The 19676-nt window shown below is 45.6% G+C and overlaps 1 protein-coding gene across 2 annotated transcripts in view; it reads right to left on the bottom strand.

Moving 5' to 3' along the window:
• Positions 1 to 1581: 1581 nt before the first annotated feature.
• The window catches only part of LOC146198414 (protein IWS1 homolog A), a 38832-nt gene continuing 20737 nt past the window's right edge, over positions 1582 to 19676 (bottom strand). Inside the window, exons 8-13 of one of the 2 annotated variants that reach the window (XM_084593923.1) lie at positions 18230 to 18452; positions 16198 to 16351; positions 13910 to 14349; positions 5965 to 6030; positions 5600 to 5711; positions 1582 to 2453 (exon numbers count right to left, since the gene is read on the bottom strand). In XM_084593923.1, the coding sequence (XP_084450049.1) occupies positions 2331 to 2453; positions 5600 to 5711; positions 5965 to 6030; positions 13910 to 14349; positions 16198 to 16351; positions 18230 to 18452 (1118 nt within the window). In that variant the 3' untranslated portion in view covers positions 1582 to 2330. The remainder of the gene's footprint in view (positions 2454 to 5599; positions 5712 to 5964; positions 6031 to 13909; positions 14350 to 16197; positions 16352 to 18229; positions 18453 to 19676) is intronic. The other variant, XM_084593924.1, reaches the window with a different exon arrangement.

Genomic DNA, 19676 nt, shown 5'->3' with positions numbered 1-19676 from the left:
GTAGCACGGGTGACGGAGTAGTCTACTTGATCCCTCTTTCGTGTGGGAAAGCGTACATCGGGCAAACAGGCCGATGTATCCCTCAACTCGTTTCTCACTTCATTGAATATGCAAAACATTTTTTCGATGTTGACACACATTTTAATTGAAAAATCGGCTGGTGATAGAACCGCCTTTATTTTGTTGTGTATTTGCTGTAAAAGGTTTCAGTTCTATTTTCGGTGAGACAAGCCTATATAACTAGAGATCGGTACACTATCGATAAAGGCAGCATGCCGACGCTGAAAGTCAACTTTGGGTGTACCGTCTGTTGCAGAAGTTTGCAGCCCAACGAGCCGGGCGGAGGAGCAGTATCGCTCCCGAGAGGCGGCGCTGCGCCCGCCTGCGTGACCTGGTGACGCTGCTATAAAGAGTGAGGAGGCTTGTTTTCTTCCCCTCATCCCGCGGTTGATATTGCACATCTTTGCTCTCGGCCGCGCGATGAAGGGAAGAGAACAAGCCTCCTCTCTCTTTATAGCTGCGTCACCAGGCAGCGCCGCCTTTCGAGAGCGATACTGCTCCTCCGCCCGGCGCGTTGGGCTGCAAACTTCTGCAACAGACGGCACATTATGGCGGTTACAACACTTCAGGCTTTTTTTTTTTTTAACTGCATGTTCACACTGTACATTCAATTAAAGCCCTCGACATTTTGTAAACTGCCATCGCAGCGTTGATCCCCAGGTGCATTTCCTCCTCCTCGCCTGCCTTTATTTAATCGGCACTTTCCTGAGTGATGATGACTCTACTCATCTGGCTGGTAGATTTCATTGATTTTCTTGCATTTGCCGACCAGCTGCATGGCTGTGTGTCGCTGCTGCGCTGCTGGCCGGAGCGCCTGTGTGCTGTGAGCAGCGCAAATCTAGGGTGCCTCAATGCCCGCGAGCTACGCAAATCATGGACTACGTGCGAAGGACCGGCCAGAGCGTCTGACCTACAGAGCATGCAGTGTAGGAGCAAACTGGAGTAATTACTTTCAGGATCAAAGGGCTTTACATTCATAGACCTTTCCATCGGGCAAAGAAGTTAAGAAAATTGTTTCTTTCTGGACTATCAGAAATTGGTTTCGCAGCAGCTCCCATCGCACGTGCCTCGTGGCAACCGTGTTTGGAAGTAAAACAAAGGCCCGTGTGCAGTCCAGTACTTTCGTTAGTATTGCAATGCAAGGAATCCATAAAGCTGTGGTCTTTGTGAGTACTCTAGTCAAATGTAAAAGTTCTGCGGGCAGCCTACAATTTATAATTTTCAAAAAGTGCTCCCGGCGACCGCTCATAAATGGTTAGCCCGATGACGTCAACAAGACCTGCTAGGTGCGCCCATTCATTGGACGCTACCAAGTGACGCGGGCGGGACGGATCGCCGTTGCGACTTTCCTTGTACGCCGGCGTGCGCAGAGTTCAGGGGGGAGAGGAGGAGCATCATTTTCAATCGCCGATGTTCAGTGCTGAAGAAGTTTAGCTTAAAAACATTTGCATTGCAGAAGGAACTGACGGGTTGCCTGTTTCTCATGCATGTTTTCTAGATTTAATAGTTTTTCATGGGCCATTTGAAGGGACCCTGGGAAGGTATAAAAGCTTCACATTTATTCTACATTTGTCATAGCATGACCTTTCTGAAGAATAAATGTGCAGCGTATGCAGGCATCTGAAAACCTTAAGCAGTGACAGAATGTCTCAAGAAAAAGAATAAAAGAAGAATGAGAAGATCAAAAACAAAGGGAGATGCACTGTTCAAAGCATCATACACAAACTCCTACCTGCAAGTCATGGGCCTTTGTTGCTATTTTTTTACAGCAAAAGCTCTTTCTCCGACAATTTCCAGAGGGGTCTCAAAGACAAGATTCAGCAAAGCAGCTGAAGCCCGTTTGATGGCAGCTGGTATGATGTCAAAGCAACAAGAAGCGGAGGTAGCAACAGCTACATGCTTGGCAAGTCATTTCCCCTCACAACTTGGCATGGATGGGTTGCAACAGCAGCAACAGGAAAAGTCAAACCACACAGCTAAACAGCTATACCTGAGCATTACTACTACAGCTAACCCGCAGCTTTCACTACAATTAAGCCACAAGCTAAGCCAGGGCTTAGCTTGCCCAGTGTATTTTTTCAGACTGTAGGCATTAATAAAATTTAAAGTGTGTTTCATCTGATAACACACCTCTAAACAATTAGGTAAAAACAGCCGAGTGGACATGGAATTTTAATTTTTTACATATCTGATTCTAACGCACAATAAATTGCAGCTCCAACCAAAAAAAAAATGTAGCAAAAGGAAGGATCCAGCAGTTCAGTGTACTATCAGAGGGACATGTGTCTGCCCTCTATACTGATGGTAACGGCTCTCTGCATCTTGGTCTTCTTTTTCCGCTCCTGCAATTGCCGCATGTGCTTGTCAAGCCTTGTTACTGTCTTCTTGGTGTTCTGCAATAAATAAAACCAATAAAAACTTTAAAGCCAATGGTGGACCAACACCCATCAGCTACTTGAAAGAAATCATCAGCCGGACTATGCCCACTGCAGGTGAAAGCCTCTTCCATTTTATTCAAATTAACGCAGTAGTGTGCTAGCTGCATCCACTTCAATCTCATCCACCCATCTAATTTTCTGCCACCCCCTGCTATGCTTACCTTCCCTCAGAATCCAATCGGTTACTCTTAGAGACCATCGGTTACCCTTCTTCAAACTACATGTCCTGCCCATGCCCATTTCTTAATTTCAAATACAATATCAGTAAAGAGTTATTTCTCTGATCCACTCTGCACGCTTCCCATCTCTTAACGTTACACCTACCATTTTCTGTTTCATGGCCCTCTACGTTGTACTCAATTAAGTAGAACCCTTTTCTTTAAACTCCATGTTTCAGCTCCATAAGTCATTACCGGTAGGATGCAACTGTTATACACTGGTAAGTTGCTACATAATGTTTAAGTACCTTCCAAATGCGCTCCACCATTTCCCTTTCGTGGTCCGGATCTGCTGTCACTACCTGTCCTAAGTAGACACATTCACTTACCATTTCCAATGCTTTGCTACCTATTTTAAACTGCTGTTCCTTTCCCAGGCTGTTCAGCATTATCTTAGTCTTCTGCATATTAATCTTTAGACCTGCCTTCCTGCTTCTCCTGTCTAGATCATTTATCATTAGTTGCTTATCATTAGTTGCAGTTAGTCCGCTGAGTTACTTAACAAGGCAATGTCATCAGCGAATCGCATTCCATGTCTTTGAATACAGTCTCTAAGCAAGCTGTAAATAGCACTGGGAAGATCGTGTCTCTTTGCCTAACACCTTTCTTAATTGGAATCTTATCCCTTTCTTTATGCAGAACTATGGTTACTGTGCAGCCACTATAGATATCTTTCAGTACTTTCACATATGGCTCACCTACACCCTGATCTCTCAATGCCTGCACGAACACTGAGGTTTCGACTGAATAAAATGCTTTCTTGTAGTCAATGAATGCTATGTATATGGGCTGGTTATATTCAGAGCACTTTTCTATCACCTGGTTTATAGTGTGGATATGATCAATGATAGAGTACCCTTTCTGAAATCCTGCTTGATCCTTTGGTTGATTAAGTCTAAGGTTGTCCTGATCCTATTAGCGATTACCTTAGTAAACACGTACGTAATTGATAGTAAGCTGATTGGTCTAATTTTTCAAGTCCTTAGCGTCCCCTTTCTTATAAATTAAGATAATGCTAGTGTTCTTCCATGATTCTGGTACTTTCGATGTTGTCAGGCATTGCGTATTAAAGGGTGGGCAGGTTTTCTAGCATGATATCCCCTCCATCCTTTACCTGATCCTCCCCAGCTGCTTTCCCCCTCTTCATAGCTTCTAAGGCTTTCTTAACCTTGTCCTATGTTACTGGCAGAACGTCTGATTGCTCATTACAGCCAATTTCATTCTTGTCCTGACTAGTATGGCTACTGCAAAGGTCCGTATAGAACTCCTCGGCTACCTTGTTTATCTTGTCCATGTTAGGAATGACATTGCCCGCCTTGTCCCACGGTGCATACATCTGATTTTTGCCTAATGCCTAATTTTCTCTTTACCGCTTTCAGGCTATGACTGCTCTTTAGAGTATGCTCAATTTTCCCCATGTTATATTTCCTTATATAGGCCGCCTTGTGCCTATCGATTTGCTTTGATACCTCTGCCAGTTCTATCCGGTCAGTTGGGTTGGAGGCTTTCATGCTTTGACGTTTCTTAATCAAATCTTTTGTCTCCTTAGACATTTTTGCCGGTATCCTCTAAAAATTCTGCCGTCTACTTTCACCGCGCACTCAGTAATGATCTCTCTGAAATTACTGTTCACTGCTTCTAGGCCAAAGTCGGCTTCCTCGGTTAGCACCGAGTATCTATACTGCAGCGAGAGCCTGAATTCTACTTTTCTCATTACCGCTAATTCGTTGATGGACTTCTTCCTCACTAATCTGTTCCGCTCCCTCTTCAAATCCAGATTAATTCAAGATCTTACCATCCTGTGGTCACTGCATTGCACCTTTCTGATTACCTCTACGTCCTGCATAATGCCGGGGCTAGAACACATTTCATTTTTAGTCTCCCCGTTAGGGCTTTTCCAAGTCCACTTCCGGTTCTTCTGTTTGTTGAAGAAGGTATTCATGATTCGCAAGTTGTTGCGTTCAGCAAACTCAACTAGTAACTCCCCCCTGCTATTTCTTAATCCAATGCCGTAGTTGCCTACTGCGTGGTCTTCAGCTTGCTTTCTACCTACCTTGGCATTAAAGTCGCCCATCAGTACAGTATAATGTGTTTTTACTTTCCCCATTGCCGATTCTACTTCACAGAAGCGTTCTACTACCTGGTCATCATGACTACATGTAGATGTGTATGCTTGCACTCGTCAGCTTATACCACTTATTTAGCTTAATTACGATGCCGGCTACTCTCTCATTGATGCTATAGAATTCGTCTTTATTACCAGCTATATCCTTATTACTTCAGGTTATAAAATTGTTGAAAAATATTGACAAATAACCACTACAAAAGACAGCGCATTGCATTGCCCGAATCCAGAAAAGAAGGCAGCAAATCTAATTTTTGTTATCCATACTGTATCAAAAAGACAGATGCAGAAAAAAAGGATGCTTATACTAAAGCACATGGATGCTAAGGCACAAAAGAAAAATAAGCTAAAAATATACATTGCACAACAAAATTATATGTATTTATGAAAAACCAAAGCACGATGTTTTGCAGTCAAAGGGAAAAGTACAAGGTCACTCCACACTAACTGATCCAACTTTGCGCTCAACTATATTCAATTTCTTTAAAGGAGAATCTCAGCCTATTGTGCTACCATGACAAACACTATCCCAGCTGCAGGAAAAGTTTTTGTTTTTTGCCATAAATGAGCTGGGATAATGTTCATGATGGTAACGCCATGACTTTTTTTAAATGAAATGGGGGATGGTTGAGCACAATATATAGCACAGTTGATATGAAATGATCCTACACAAAAGACTCATTGACAACTTATGCCACATAGAAATTAAGCAAGCTTTTTCTTTTACGATCCTAACGGACCAGTACAGTGCTGTATACCTTGACAAATTCCGTGTCGCAATTCCACTTTGGCCGGACCACATAGTCCTTGGTGGATGGCATCGGTACACGTGCCCTTGCCACCCAGCCTTTCTCCCCTGGCCTCAGAGATCTAGAAGAGACAATAAATATGAGCTGAGCAGCATACTTGCACCAGGCAGCATTACTATCAGCTGAACAAACCACTTATGATGATTCATACCTGTATTTATAGTGCAGCATCTCCCTAGCCACAACAACCCCCCAGTGCAGTGCACAATGCACCTTTTGGCACTTACTAGCATGAGCCCAACCATCTATCCACATGCTCATTACAGACTAGAAAACATGAGTTTTTACAACACTAAAGCCAGTTAGTTACTCACTTGTCCTCTCCAGTCAGGGCCCTGTCAATGTCCTTTTTACTTGGTGGCTCCTCAGAAGACTCCATCCTAGTTCAGAGGGAATAACAAAAGCTGAGTCAAGGTGCTGTCACTCCATAACACAAAAACTGATGGCTGCCCCAAAATCACAAGAGTTCCAAAGCCAGACAAACAAAGAGAGGAAATAACTTTCTTTTTTTTTTTCTACTTTTAAATGAAAAGCCCTCACATTGCATTGCATCATATGTGCAATTCAGAGTTCTTGAGCGTAACATGGAAGTCATGGGTTTGGATACCACTGGGGACATGCAGTCGCTATTCTGTTCTGCTCGCTAGTGAACTGCATTTCTCAGCCATAAAATGATTAACTTGAAGAAAGCCATCCTCTCTTTACTTTTACATGCAAAAACTTATTCTACTGAAAGCGGTGCATGAAAAAGCGTTTCGTACAGGTACTTATGGTTGACACAGCTTTTAGCTGCACTGACATTTGTGCAATCTATCAGTTGAACCTAGAGATGGGGGCTGCGCACACAAGCATACATGACTTTTGTCTACCTTAATGGAGTGGGCTTTCACAGTCCCGAGTGGGAGGCAGATTCTGCAATGCACATGCAAGCAGATGGCTAGAAAGCAATGCTACGCTTTGGTCTGCAGCACTATGCAGAGCAATAAGGCATGTTTGCTTTACTGTGGTTAAGGTCGACAGAAGACCTTGTCCGCACCAGTAATGCAGTGTGGGTAGGCAACTTACTGCCTAGTCTTGCCAATTCACTATGCCAACAGACTTATTGCCAAACTGTAATAGAATGAAATAAATGAAACTGACTGCGGGCCACATAGTCTGCAGGGGTGAAAGTGCTGCTCCATTTGCTCCGTACTGCTCCATTCTGCTCCAAATTGCTTTCCCTGCTCCATCCTGTTTCCAAACACTATACTGCAGCAAAATTATTTCTAACTGGCTGCCTAAATATTTTACACTCAAAGCTAACGAAACAAGGGTTTTTACAGTACAGTGAACAATCGTATCGCCCAAAAATTCTAAGAATGATTACAATACTCCCTAAAGCAAAATTTGAGTGCAGCTGTTTAAGCATTTTTGCGATATACTGAAGCAGAGAATTTGAGAGATGCTTGTATTTATGTGCAGTTACAAAGCGCTCTATTTTTTCTCACAAGCCTCAGCAGATTTCTCAGAAAGCGGAGCTCACAGCTCTTCTTTCTCATCTTCTGAGAAATTCTCTTTGGCTCGCGAGTCTCTTTTGTTCAGTTACACAGGCAACGGGACCAATGGCGATGCGATTCAGCTGCCAAACGGGACGTTTAGACCTGCGCTCGAACTAATGCAATCCAATCCTGTTGGAATAAGCTATCGTGAGAAGTACAGCAAGCCAGAGGCATGTTCAGCTGCATGTCTGTGCTATGGGGCCGCCATAGTCGAAACGATGGTAGCGTAATGGTGGCAGAAGTATAAAGCATATCAAGCTGGGCCTAATGCATATAAAATTTTTGTAAGCTAGAGAAGAATGGAGCATAATAAATATTTGTTCACAAGCAAATTCCAAACTAGCCATGAGCAACAGGAGGGAATTAATTGAGCAAAAATGTTCCGCGCACGTGGCATAGCACCTCCTCCCAGCCTTCTATATCGCTGGTGGCAAGAGAAGCGAGCAGAGAAAACAGCATAAACTACATTGAGCCATTACGAAACTTGTCTGGCTAAAAAGAACTACACAAGGTGTCCTAATGTTTTTGCTGCGAGAACAAGCAAGTGCACCATTGCGCCCCTTTGTCAATAACAAGGATGTCAGGCCTGTGTCAGACAAAAGCATACTTGAAGCATTATGGGGATGATGGCACGAAGATGCCAACCACTGGAAAACCTTCTCAAGGGCTCTGGAAAACCATACAGGAACTATTGCCAACGTGTTGAAATTGAGGATGCCCCAGTGTCAACAAAGCGAAAACATGAGAAGCCACTGGCAGAAGGAAGTCAAATAAAAAAGGTACTGACCAGAGCCTAGGAATATATCAGCACAGACGCAGGATCAAAAGGACATGCACAAGATAGACAGCGGAAATGTGCTGCTTGTTATGTGAACATAAATTAGTGGTGGTGCTTGAGTGCATTAAAATGGCCGCGTTTGTACCTCTCAAGTCAAAATAGGCAAAAGCTTTCAGTCAGACTTGGTGTTCAGCTATGAAGTGCACGAATGTTGCTCAGGTCAGCTGTTTTATTTAGACATTTGCAAAACGTTTTGGCCATTTGTCTTGTCTTGTCAGAGATGTGTGCATGATTAGCAAAGCATTAGAATTGAATAAAAAGGGATGAAAAAGTGATTCCTTGTAGGTCAGGAAGTGACCATTGCAAACACTAAAGGCATCAGACCCTAAAGACATTTTTCATAACATAATTAAAATGCTTCAAAACTTGTCTTAATGCTACCAAGCTGCTCCAAAAAGGCATTACTGCTCCTTGAGCTACTCCAAAATGCTTAAGCCTGCTTATGTGGCCCCACAGACACATATAACAATGCATTAAAGGATATTCTCTCTTCCTGAAAATTTTAGAGCTATAGAGATGCAACATAAAGTTTACCATACTAAGGGTCCTTTCCGGCCTGGCTGACACAAATGTGTAGGTGCATTAGAAAAACAAATTAATTTGAACCATAAAGTGAAAACTCACTTTTGTACATGTTCTGACCTAGCCCAAGTTTACGAGAGTTTAGAAAATAAAGCTGTGATAGTAGTTGGTAAAAAGTCCCGAAAAAGGACCTCTCACTGCACCATTAAAAGGATGCATACTTACCATCTCCTAGGCAGCATTCAAGGAGCCCTGCATGCTTTGAGAAGTGTGAAATTTACTTGTGTTTGAACTTGTGAAGAAAACTGGTTACCATTACTATCATTATTTATTTATTTTTTTTTTTTTCCAAAGGGAAAGTCTAGGTTTTCTGTCACTTGGCGTATCTAGCATGTGCTCTGGTCAATTTAATCAATATAAGACCGACACATACATTTGTGGTTGTTCACTCTAAGAATTAAATATTTAGTTTTCCTTAGGTGTTTTGACGCTAGATATCACGTCAGTCAACCTTAAAATTAATAAATAAATCTTTGACAGTCGCATGCTTTAAAAAATAGTTTCCTGGGTAATCAAATTTCTTATTACTGATTTTGAATAAACAAAATGAGTACAGACACAGAAAGCAAGGAGAAAAAATTGAGGAAGTATTGTGGCTACAAGTTACAGCGTCATTAGAAGTGCAAAAAATGCTAAGGACGATTTTACAATACTCCCTAATGCGAAATTTGAGCACAGCTATTAAGTGTTTCTGCGATATACTGAGGCAAAGGATTTGAGATGCTTGCATGGATGTATGTATGCACACTAGCAAAGCACTCTTTTTCTCATGAGCCAAAGAGCAAGTGGTGCAGAGCTCATGGCTCTTTTTTCTCTTCTGAGAAATTCGCTTAGGCTTGCGGCTCACGAATTTCTTTTGCTCGGTTACATCGACAAACGTGGCACAACAGCTGAATGGGCCCATAAAAGATGCGCTCTAAAATGTTAAATATTTCTTAGAGTATGAATAGAACTGGAACTAATCAAATGAACTCGCTGTCTGAAGATGAGCTGTCATACTCTAAAGATCAGCTCTCAAATGACCCATAGAGACCGCGTTGTGGGCGTCTAATTAGATCCCTCCGCCTTTCGGCGTTCGCGTGCAGCCCTAAAGTTGGTCTCTGCGTATCCCGACGCCGTGCGGAGAGGGAGACCCACCGCAGGGTTCGAGCACCGAGCTGAAAGGGGTCCGGTCTGCTCTCGCCGCGCTAGGGCACTCTCACACCGAGGGAATCAGCGACACTCACGATACAGACATTTAATCGCCGAGGGCTACGGTACAAAAAGCACTGTGCGGTATACACCCCTAAGTAACTCTTCCCAGGCGTCCACCTCCTCGCAACGGACCACCACGGCAGCGCGCCCCGACAACGGTTGGAGAATGCGGACTGGTGCGACGGGAAAAACCCCGTCGCCGGGCCGTCCAGCAGCGGAGGCCACACGGCAGATATGAGGGAAGGAACCAGCCCGACAAGGCCCGCGAATGTCCGTCGGCACAGGCCTTTGGAATAGCGGAAATGGTCGCTCACGTACCTTGTCGTTGCGGCTGGCCCCCGTTACGCGTGACCCGTGACCCGCGCTCGTCGCCTCCGCATCCCAACTCCCCCGCGCCCCGCAACCCCTGCCCTCAGGACGCAACCCCGTGCCTACGTCACGTTCATGGTGCCCAATGAGAGGGCCGGCACAGAGCGGCACCCCGGAGAGCGCACTGGGCAGCCGGGTAGAGACAAAGTACTGCCGCGCCCCACGGAAGAGGGTTCGCGTGTGTCGCAGGGACAGCACAGGCTGCGCCTGCAGACGCCGCGTAATCCCACATCCCTCTCTCCTTAAATACCCTGGTCGGTCTGGAAAGCCAGCCGACCGTTCGCTGCAAAAAAAAACAGTGGGCATTGTGAGGAGACCCCACTGTCAGCCTCAGTTCCATCCCCTCTACCAACGCACAACAACAACAACAACAACAACAAAATAATCATAAGAAAATCGAGACCAGGCTATACAAGCGATTCTAAATTTTCCCAGGCCCAAAGACGTGCGTGACCTTCGCCGCTTCCTGGGAATGGTCAATTTTTATCGATCATTCATTCCGTCGTGTGCCAGGCTCCAGGCGCCACTGAGCAGGCTGTTAGGAAAATCAGTCGGGTGGCAATGGGACCCTGAACAAGAGGAAGCGTTCCGCGGCTTGTCGCGCGCCATTGCCGAGACGGCGCAGCTGAGGTTGCCCGACCTGTCCAGAGAATTTGTTGTCCAGACGGACGCGAGTGATTTGGGATTGGGGGCTGTCCTCCTCCAGGAGTTCGATGGCGTCATGCATCCACTGGCCTTTGCTAGCCGATCTTTACTCCCCGCGGAGAAGAATTATTCTGTCACTGAAAAGGAGTGCTTGGCGATCGTGTTTGCGCTTCGAAAGTTCGATATCTATCTGGACGGCACGAGGTTCGTGGTGCAGACCGATCACAGCGCACTGAGCTGGCTCATGCGCCTTCGCGAACCTGTGGGTCGGCTGGCGCGCTGGGCGCTTCTCGTGCAACACTATGACTTTTCGGTGCAATACCGTAAAGGGAATACCAACGTCGTCGCAGACGCGCTTTCGCGCGCCCCTCTGCTCGCCACCGCTATTGCTGGGGACGAGCGACAGGAGGGGGAAGCAGTGCCCCTTCCCAGCGTGAGCGTCGAGGGAATAGATGGAGAGAGAGAGCTCCCTTCGCGGTCGCTTTGCTCGTCTGCCGTTCGCCGTGAAAGTAATGATACGGGTTCCCCCTCGGGGACGAGAGAGGGCGGGGGCGGTGTAGTATGTGAGGAGAGCACGTTGGGCGCAAGAAATGTGGGCGTCTAATTAGATCCCTCCGCCTTTCGGCATTCGCGTGCAGCCCAAAAGTTGGTCTCTGCGTATCCCGACGCCGTGCGGAGAGGGAGACCCACCGCAGGGTTCGAGCACCGAGCTGAAAGGGGTCCGGTCTGCTCTCGCCGCGCTAGGGCACTCTCACACCGAGGGAATCAGCGACACTCACGATACAGACATTTAATCGCCGAGGGCTACGGTACAAAAAGCACTGTGCGGTATACACCCCTAAGTAACTCTTCCCAGGCGTCCACCTCCTCGCAACGGACCACCGCGGCAGCGCGCCCCGACAACGGTTGGAGAATGCGGACTGGTGCGGCGGGAAAAACCCCGTCGCCGGGCCGTCCAGCAGCGGAGGCCACACGGCAGATATGAGGGAAGGAACCAGCCCGACAAGGCCCGCGAATGTCCGTCGGCACAGGCCTTTGGAATAGCGGAAATGGTCGCTCACATACCTTGTCGTTGCGGCTGGCCCCCGTTACGCGTGACCCGTGACCCGCACTCGTCGCCTCCGCACCCCAACTCCCCCGCGCCCCGCAACCCCTGCCCTCAGGACGCAACCCCGTGCCTACGTCACGTTCATGGTGCCCAATGAGAGGGCCGGCACAGAGCGGCACCCCGGAAACCGAAACCACATTCCTGTAAACAGCATGGTACATTGAAGACCAATAGCCGTTTTCTTTTCCACCACAGAACGGTATCAGAAGCAACTTTTTTTTACGCTTTTCGAAAGTCCTAGAAGGTGGCAGCACTTCCAAATGAACATGTATCTTTATCAGGGTGCAAAATTTCAAACTGAATGCCAGCATCACACTTGTATACGGCAAATACCATCAAATGGTAAAACAGGGAAATTAAGACTTCCTGGCTTATTTGTTTACAGGCTGGAAGGATTATGAGCCAGTCGTGATTTCGTCATGTCCATGCCCCTTCACTGCATATGTAACGCATCTGCAGGTCATGCTCATGCCACAAACAAACGCATTAGAATATCTTAGCCAGTCATGATTTCGTCATGTCCATGCCACTTCACTGCATACTGTAACGCAACTGCAGGTCATGCTCATGCCACGAACAAACACGTTAGAATATCTCGGCCAGTCATGATTTCGTCATGTCCATGCCACTTCACTGCATACTGTAAACGCAACTGCAGGTCATGCTCATGCCACGAACAAACACGTTAGAATATCTCAGCCAGTCATAATTTCGTCATGTCTGTGCCATTTCACTGCATACTGTAATGCCATGAGCCGCGAACAAAACGCAAGAGCCGCGCAAAGCAATAACATCCAGTTTCCATAATGAATGACGATAGCGAAGGCCACAAGATGAAACTTACGAAAAAAAAGCGAGTAGAACGAAAGCCTCCATGAAAGCTCTAACCCCCGCCCCTCCCCTCCCGTTTTTCGGCATGGGCGGCAGCGGCGGCGAAGTGCAGTGGCGGATGGTGATTAGGTTCATTTTCAGTCAGATTGTGCGCTCTTTGTAGGCTACTGCAAGAACTACGACAAGCATTCCCTTACTGCCACTGCCTCAAATGGCAATGATGAACTGAGAGCCAAGCCAATCTGTCCGAATGACTCTGCTTCACCTAGCTTTTATGACCGCACAAAACCGGTTGTCTGCGACATATATGCCTGCTCGCATCTATGTCGTGCCGAAAAAAATGGGCCTTCAGCCAAAAAACTATCTCCATAGTGCTGCTGCGACAAAATCTGGTCTGTAAAATCCAGCTTTTCGACACCATAGATTCCAAAATATTGGTCCTACGGGGCACATGACGGTTCTCGAATGAAGTCCTAAATATTGTTCAAGTCCGAATTATTGGAGCACGAAAAATCGGTCGGCTACTGTATTATGTTATATACATCACATACAAGCACATTAACTTGTGCAATTCAGACACAGAGGTGTAACAGACTCTATGATGAAAAGAGTTGGCAAATCAAGTTTTACGGGCACGAAATCCTTGCCAAATGCATTCTGGATGTACAAAAAAGTGTGCAGTGTTCATTCGTGTATGCAAGACAAGTAGTGTGCAAGAGAAGTAGTAGCCAAACTGTGCTAGACTTTTAGAGCCTACTGCAAGTGGCCTAATCATTATGCATGACATGCTCTTTCGTTTCTACACAACAGGTGCTGGGCAAAATATTTGGCTCTTAAAAGTGTAGTGCACCATGTGCAGTATGTGTAAAAGCATGTGCAGTGGAAAGATGCCACTGTCACATATCCCCAGTTGTGACCTGGACCCTGGCTCTTAGAAATTTAAAACGGAACAATTGGGCAGAAGTTCTTTTTTGATAAGAAGTTATCCAAGAGGTACCGGTGGCTAATACGCCATGCTTTAAGATTACTAATGCCGTGAACAATGTTTACAGTAAAAAAAAATGCAATCAATAATTTTCATACATCTACTCTCTTAAAATGAGACATGGGAGGTCAGCTGTGACCTTCCCATTAATGACAACCCAATTGCTCACCTGATCTTGCGCTTCTGGGGCATGCGCTCGAAGTCCTTCTGCTCACGCTCCTCCTTAGATATGGAGGAGTAGTTAGTGTTGAGGTTGAAAATGGGCCGAGCCCACTCATTGATCAGCTTGCCCGCTCTCTCCCTGTTCTCCTTGCTCTCCTTGGGGTGCTTGTAGAGGTACATGACCGCACGGCCAATGCCACTTGACTTGAGGAAACCCTGGTCCAGCGGTGGAAACTCGCTGAGCAGACGTAGCATATGCTCGCGTATCTGAAGGTGAGGCAAGCTTTTGTCTGGCAGCGGAGCCAACCATTCCGCCATGGCGTGCAAAACACCCTGATCCAAGAAAGCTCCCTTCAAGTCCAGCTTCTTCAGCTGGGGCACCACCACAGGCAGAAGCTTCAGTTTTTTGGTTGCCGCACGCTTAGCCTGGTTCAGCTCCTTGTCTTCCTGCACATTCGTACACAGAATACATCAATGCCTGCTTCTAGCCTCAACAGACTAGAGCCACCATCATGAATTTCTTGGTGAGATGTGCCTGCACTCCTTAGCCTTTTGCAGTCTCTTGCTGGGTTTCTTAATAATAGCTGGTTCACAGGAAAGGAAATGCGCAGTATCTGTCTTTTCTTCTGTGGTCACCTGGACCGTGCCATAAGGGAAGGAGAAAGGTGGGAGTGAAAGTGGATAGAGAGAAAGAGGTGCCGTAGTGGAGGGCTACAGAGCGATTTCGACCACCTGGGGTTATTTAATATGCACCGACATCGCACAGCACATGAACGCCTCTTTGTTGCGCCTCCATCGAAACGAAACAAAGAGGCATCCATGTGCTGCGCAATGTCAGTGCACATTAAAGATTCCCTGGTGGTCAAAATTACACTGTAACCCTCCACTACGGCACCTCTTCCTCTTTATGCACTTTCACTCCCACCTTCCTCCCTTTCTTCCAATTTTTTTTCTCTAACTAAATTGCACGCATTTTTCGAATTATGCAAGAAGCATCGAAGTTTGAAAAGTAATTAAACTTTGTTGTTACCCGTGGTAAGTTCTTTTACACTATGAGGCAGCCCTTGCAAGCTTTCGTATTTTCTTTTTTTCCACAGAGCCTTAGCATATCTGCATCACAGCATATAGCAAAGCTTGGCAGTGTCCTCGCCAAAGTGCTTCCCGAGGCAAAAATTTGCGAGCTATTAGCAAACGCAAAGATAATTTTAGTGAAGGAAAGAACTGTGCGTGTGTGCATCAGAAGATGACAATAGTGATTCTACTGAGTGCCAGCAGCAGTGAAGAAGACGGCACTGGAGACGGCAGCTCTGGTGGCATGAGACTAGATAACTATTGTGGGAGCGGTGTGTTTTCCTGCAAGTCCAAGAAACAGTGAAGAAAGCCCAAGTTTTTTAAACTTCAATTATCAGCAGTTTCATTTTGTTGAGGATGCAGCAGCTGAAACAGGGACTAACTGCACAGAAAGATTTTGTGTTTTGTTTAATTACGCTTAGGTGTCGCCGAGATGCAAGACATGCTAAGATGTATCCCGAATAATTCCAACAACTCATGTCCATTTCCACGATGCTCTAGGTCGTTCTGGTCATCTTTTACGTCTTTATCTAGCTGCTGCTTCGCCGGCTTTAAACTGAGCACCGACCGACGACTGCAACGGGCATTTTTAGTTCAATGACTAGCGAGCAATTTTGCTACTATCGTCGCCGCCGAGTTGCTCAGTTCTTTTATGAGCACAAATTCACCACCACATGGCAGTATTCAGCAAGAGCTTACCCCATCACCAATGAAGTCAAGCAGTCAAACAATACCACAAATTTGAACCCAAGAGCATTCCAGAAGGCCCTGAGAGGAAGCTTTGGCTTGCTTTATGCAAAGTGCAATGAATGGTGAAACAACGGTAGCCAACAATTTTAGGTTACCCACTTGTGCCAGACAAACCGCAATCTTTGCAAAGCACTAAGCCCACTATTTTTTTTTCTTGTTTCCAGTTTACATATGCCTCATTGTTAGAAAATTTAACCAATTTTAAACTATTTCAGTCGCTCAACATTCTTTTTCATGCAGGCATGTGCTACGAGCGAGTGAGAGTTTGCAGCAGCACTAGTACACCAAAAGAGACATTGCTATAGCCTTCTCATTTATGTCAACATCATTTTCACTACAGAACCTAGCCTGTGCTTCAGTGTCGTAGGCACACTAAGGCTAGAGTACAAACTGCAATCGCGGGGCCTGTTGCCTTACGCCACTGGCTCAGCTAATAGAGGCACACTGAGGCAGGAGAAGAGGTAGCACACTAACCTCTGCCGCAGCCTTCATTTCCTTGATTATTTCAACTATGATGTCATCAGTGTCACTAATGATGTCAACATCTTTCCGTTTTCTCCGCCGAGAATTCTCTTCTTTCTTCTTGGCCATCATAATGTCAAAGTCAGACATGAAGTCAGAACCACTGCTATATAAAAAAAGAAAAAAGTAATAAGAAGATGAGTACAGGAACACCAATTGTTCATGAGTAAAAATTTGCAAGAGGTGGAAAGCACACCTAAGCCGCTAATTGTACAGGTCCGGCCAGAATATTACGGAGAATGCTTTTGGTGTTTTAGATTTTCTCACGCATCCCGCAGAGAAAGCATGATGGCCAACTGGTTCACACACAAGCACAACAGCGGCATGTGCTAACATATGTGTAAAATGGCTCCTAATATTCGCTCGGTTACGTATCACACAAGTTTTTATTGCTGAGGCATGCCCTATATTATATGGCCGGGACTGTACTCATTACTGGGAGCCAGAAATGATGAATACAGCTGAGCTTCAAAGAGGTGATCCAGTATGAATAAGAGTAGAGGTTACAATTAACTTTTAAGTACAGCACATGCTCAAAACACCACACAGACTTCCTCTAAATTTTAATTCTTATTACCACTGCCTTAAAGGCACAGAGAAGAAAAAAAAAATGTGCTGCTACTGATATGTTTTCGAGCCACAAACATAACAAGCTAATAAATTTTATTATATATGCAGCTCATTTCTGCTGAAAAGCGATTTCATGACATGCTATTGCTGTGAAGTTACATATCTTCAGACTTTAGTTAATGGATAATAAGTTTGACATGCAAACATTTATCCTACCAAGGAGCTTTAACCAAAGGGAGCAGTCTCATATAGAAATTGAACCTGCTTCTGGCTACCTAAGTGCAAAAGCACAATTTGTAAAAATTTGTTTTCAGCGAGATCCAATAGTGGCTCAATTCACATTTAGGGTTTGTAAACTGTCCGGAAAAAAACTAACTGTAAGAAACTCAATTAGGGCTTCCTCTCCAAATACAATGGGCTATACTTAGCTCAAGGCAATACAGACAACTCTCAATACTTCAAGCACGAAGGAAATCAAAATTCGTTCAAACCGCATAATTTGACTTAAAGGGACCCTGAAAAGATATTTATGGACAAGTTCTAATGCAACATGTCTGTAGGAGTGGCCTTTTATAAGTATTCTAGTTGAATTTAAAAGCTTTGGGCTGACCTTACAATTGACAAAAAATTGAAAAAACTACACTTCACCACTGCTCGGAAATGGCTAGGATGAGGCCCCTTCCAGCTTCTCTTGCCTTGTTGATGTAAACTGGGTAATATGCGCATGCCCAGGTGATGCGGGCAGGATGGGGTACAGTAAGGCACAATCGCAACCCGTTTTCTTTACTTTTTTTTTTCTTCTGCACCTCAATGTGTTTATATGAGGAGGGAAAGAAGGAGCACCATTCTTGGTAGCCAATATCTTCAATGCTAATAAAGCTAGCTTAAAAGATTTTGCACAGCGCAAAAATGATGGGCTACTAGTCATTTAGGCATGTTTCCTAACCTTAATAAATATATTTTCATTGTCTGTATAATGTGAGGCTTTTGAATATGCTCTATGTTTAGGGGACCGAATTGTCAGTTTTGAATATTTTTGTAACTACCTAACTATATAACCCTGTCACTCTGGACTGCTCCCCCGACTGATTATTACAAGGTATACTTGGCTTTTGCTTCTCTTTGCTAAATCAAGGTCATGTAAAACCGTAAATTAAAATGCCAAATTTTATAGTGGCTGATTCAGCTAAAGCATAGGTGGGCATAACGGTAGTGAAACCTGAGAGGTGAACTTCAGTTCAGCGGAAGATATTAAGGAATGCTTCCCAGTGGAATGCCGCTAATGAAAACCAGGACCCGCTTGCTGCAATTTTAACAGCAAGTTACTGGCCTTGAAATGCCAGGAAACTGAAATGCCAGGAACTGAAGCCTGGCCACACGACGACGACGTTGAATGGAATGTAAAGGCACGCACCGAGAGCGACGGCTGTCTGGCTCGAGCTCATCGTCAGAGCTGGACACATCAGGAACAGCTTCGCTAGCTGGGACCGGCGCTGGCTGCTCGCTTTCGTCAACCTCAAGGTCCGCTGGCTGAGCTGATGCCTCCATGTCCTTGTCCTCATCTTCATCTGAGCCGGCCTCCACGTTCTCCTCTGCCTTCTCTTCCTTTTCATCCTCTTCTTCACTGTCAGACAGCACTGTCCTCCAAAAAAAAAAAAAAAAAAGCAGCCTTCAATGCATCGCTGGTGGCCTTGTATGCTATACAGTCGAACTTAACAAGCTAACAAAAGTAAACTACCAACAAGCCCCGCCAGTCATTCTTGCAACCCTCCCTCTTGCTTCCACTGCTTTGCTCAGGGGTTGTAAGGCCCGTGCTCTGTTCTGCCTCAGCGGTTGTTGGGTTGTCTGTGCAAGTTTCTATGCCGGACTCTCGTGCATGTGTTGATGTATATGTGTACTTGTGTTCTGGGAGCATTTCTCAGCTGCGTGTCCTACTGTTGAACAGCTCGTCACATTCTGGTTCCTAGAAGGAGAGCATTAGCTATAAAATGCGAGCTCTTCCTTCGCACCCCCTCTGAGTTTGCTTTCCCTTTACTACTGGAGTCGGGAGAAGCGTTCCTTTTGCCTCGACTTGAACTCATCAGCGCGATCTCCCGCTGTCCCGTCGCACGAGTGGGAGCAGCCGGAATCCATAAAACCCGCTGAGAGGGGTCAGGCTTTCGTCGCACTGCACTGTGATGTGTAGCACACATATGGTGCACTTTGCGAAGGTTTCAGAGGACAGAGTTTGCAATGATTGTATTATTATTTTGACTTGGGGAAAGGGGCATGCACTTGGCTCATCTCAGGAGTGCGGGACTGCGCTCAAGTCTCTTTTGCTGGAACTACTCCTTGCGATAGGGCGCTCGCGCTGGCCGAGTGCTGGGAGTAGCGGTTGCTTTGGAGCTTGGGCAAGAGGCGCCAGCTTGACTGCAGAGACGCGGAGTCCCGACCGCGGCCAGTTGCCATTGGTCTCCGATTATTGCTCCCATGAGGAAACAAATCCGGTTTGACTCTTGTATCATATCTTGTATATAGTCTGTATAAAGTTCTCCGGTTCATTAAGAAGCTGCTCCACCAAGTGTCATTTGTCTGTGACGGATACACTGCCGGGAAGCCCGTCTCATTTTTACTGCGGTAGTGATGTCAGTATTCTGTGTCATTCAATAAAGTGATTTAAAATCAATGAGGCCATTAGGTACCACTTAATGTGTAAAAGTAATGTGTGTATATATATATATATAGAGAGAGATTTTGGAGGTCAGTCTAGCCTCGACTCACTCCCAGTTCCGGGACCAGCTCTGCAGCAGCAATTTGTTTAAGATCATCCCAGTTCGTCCAACACCTTTCCCTCTTCACCCCTCCTTGCTGAACTACGAGTC

Source organism: Amblyomma maculatum, chromosome 2, assembly GCF_055883805.1.
Source record: "Amblyomma maculatum isolate TAMU_Amacu chromosome 2, ASM5588380v1, whole genome shotgun sequence".
NCBI lineage: Eukaryota > Metazoa > Arthropoda > Arachnida > Ixodida > Ixodidae > Amblyomma > Amblyomma maculatum.
The sequence above is the reverse complement of the archived record's forward strand: the minus strand, read 5'-3'. Positions and strand labels throughout refer to the sequence as shown.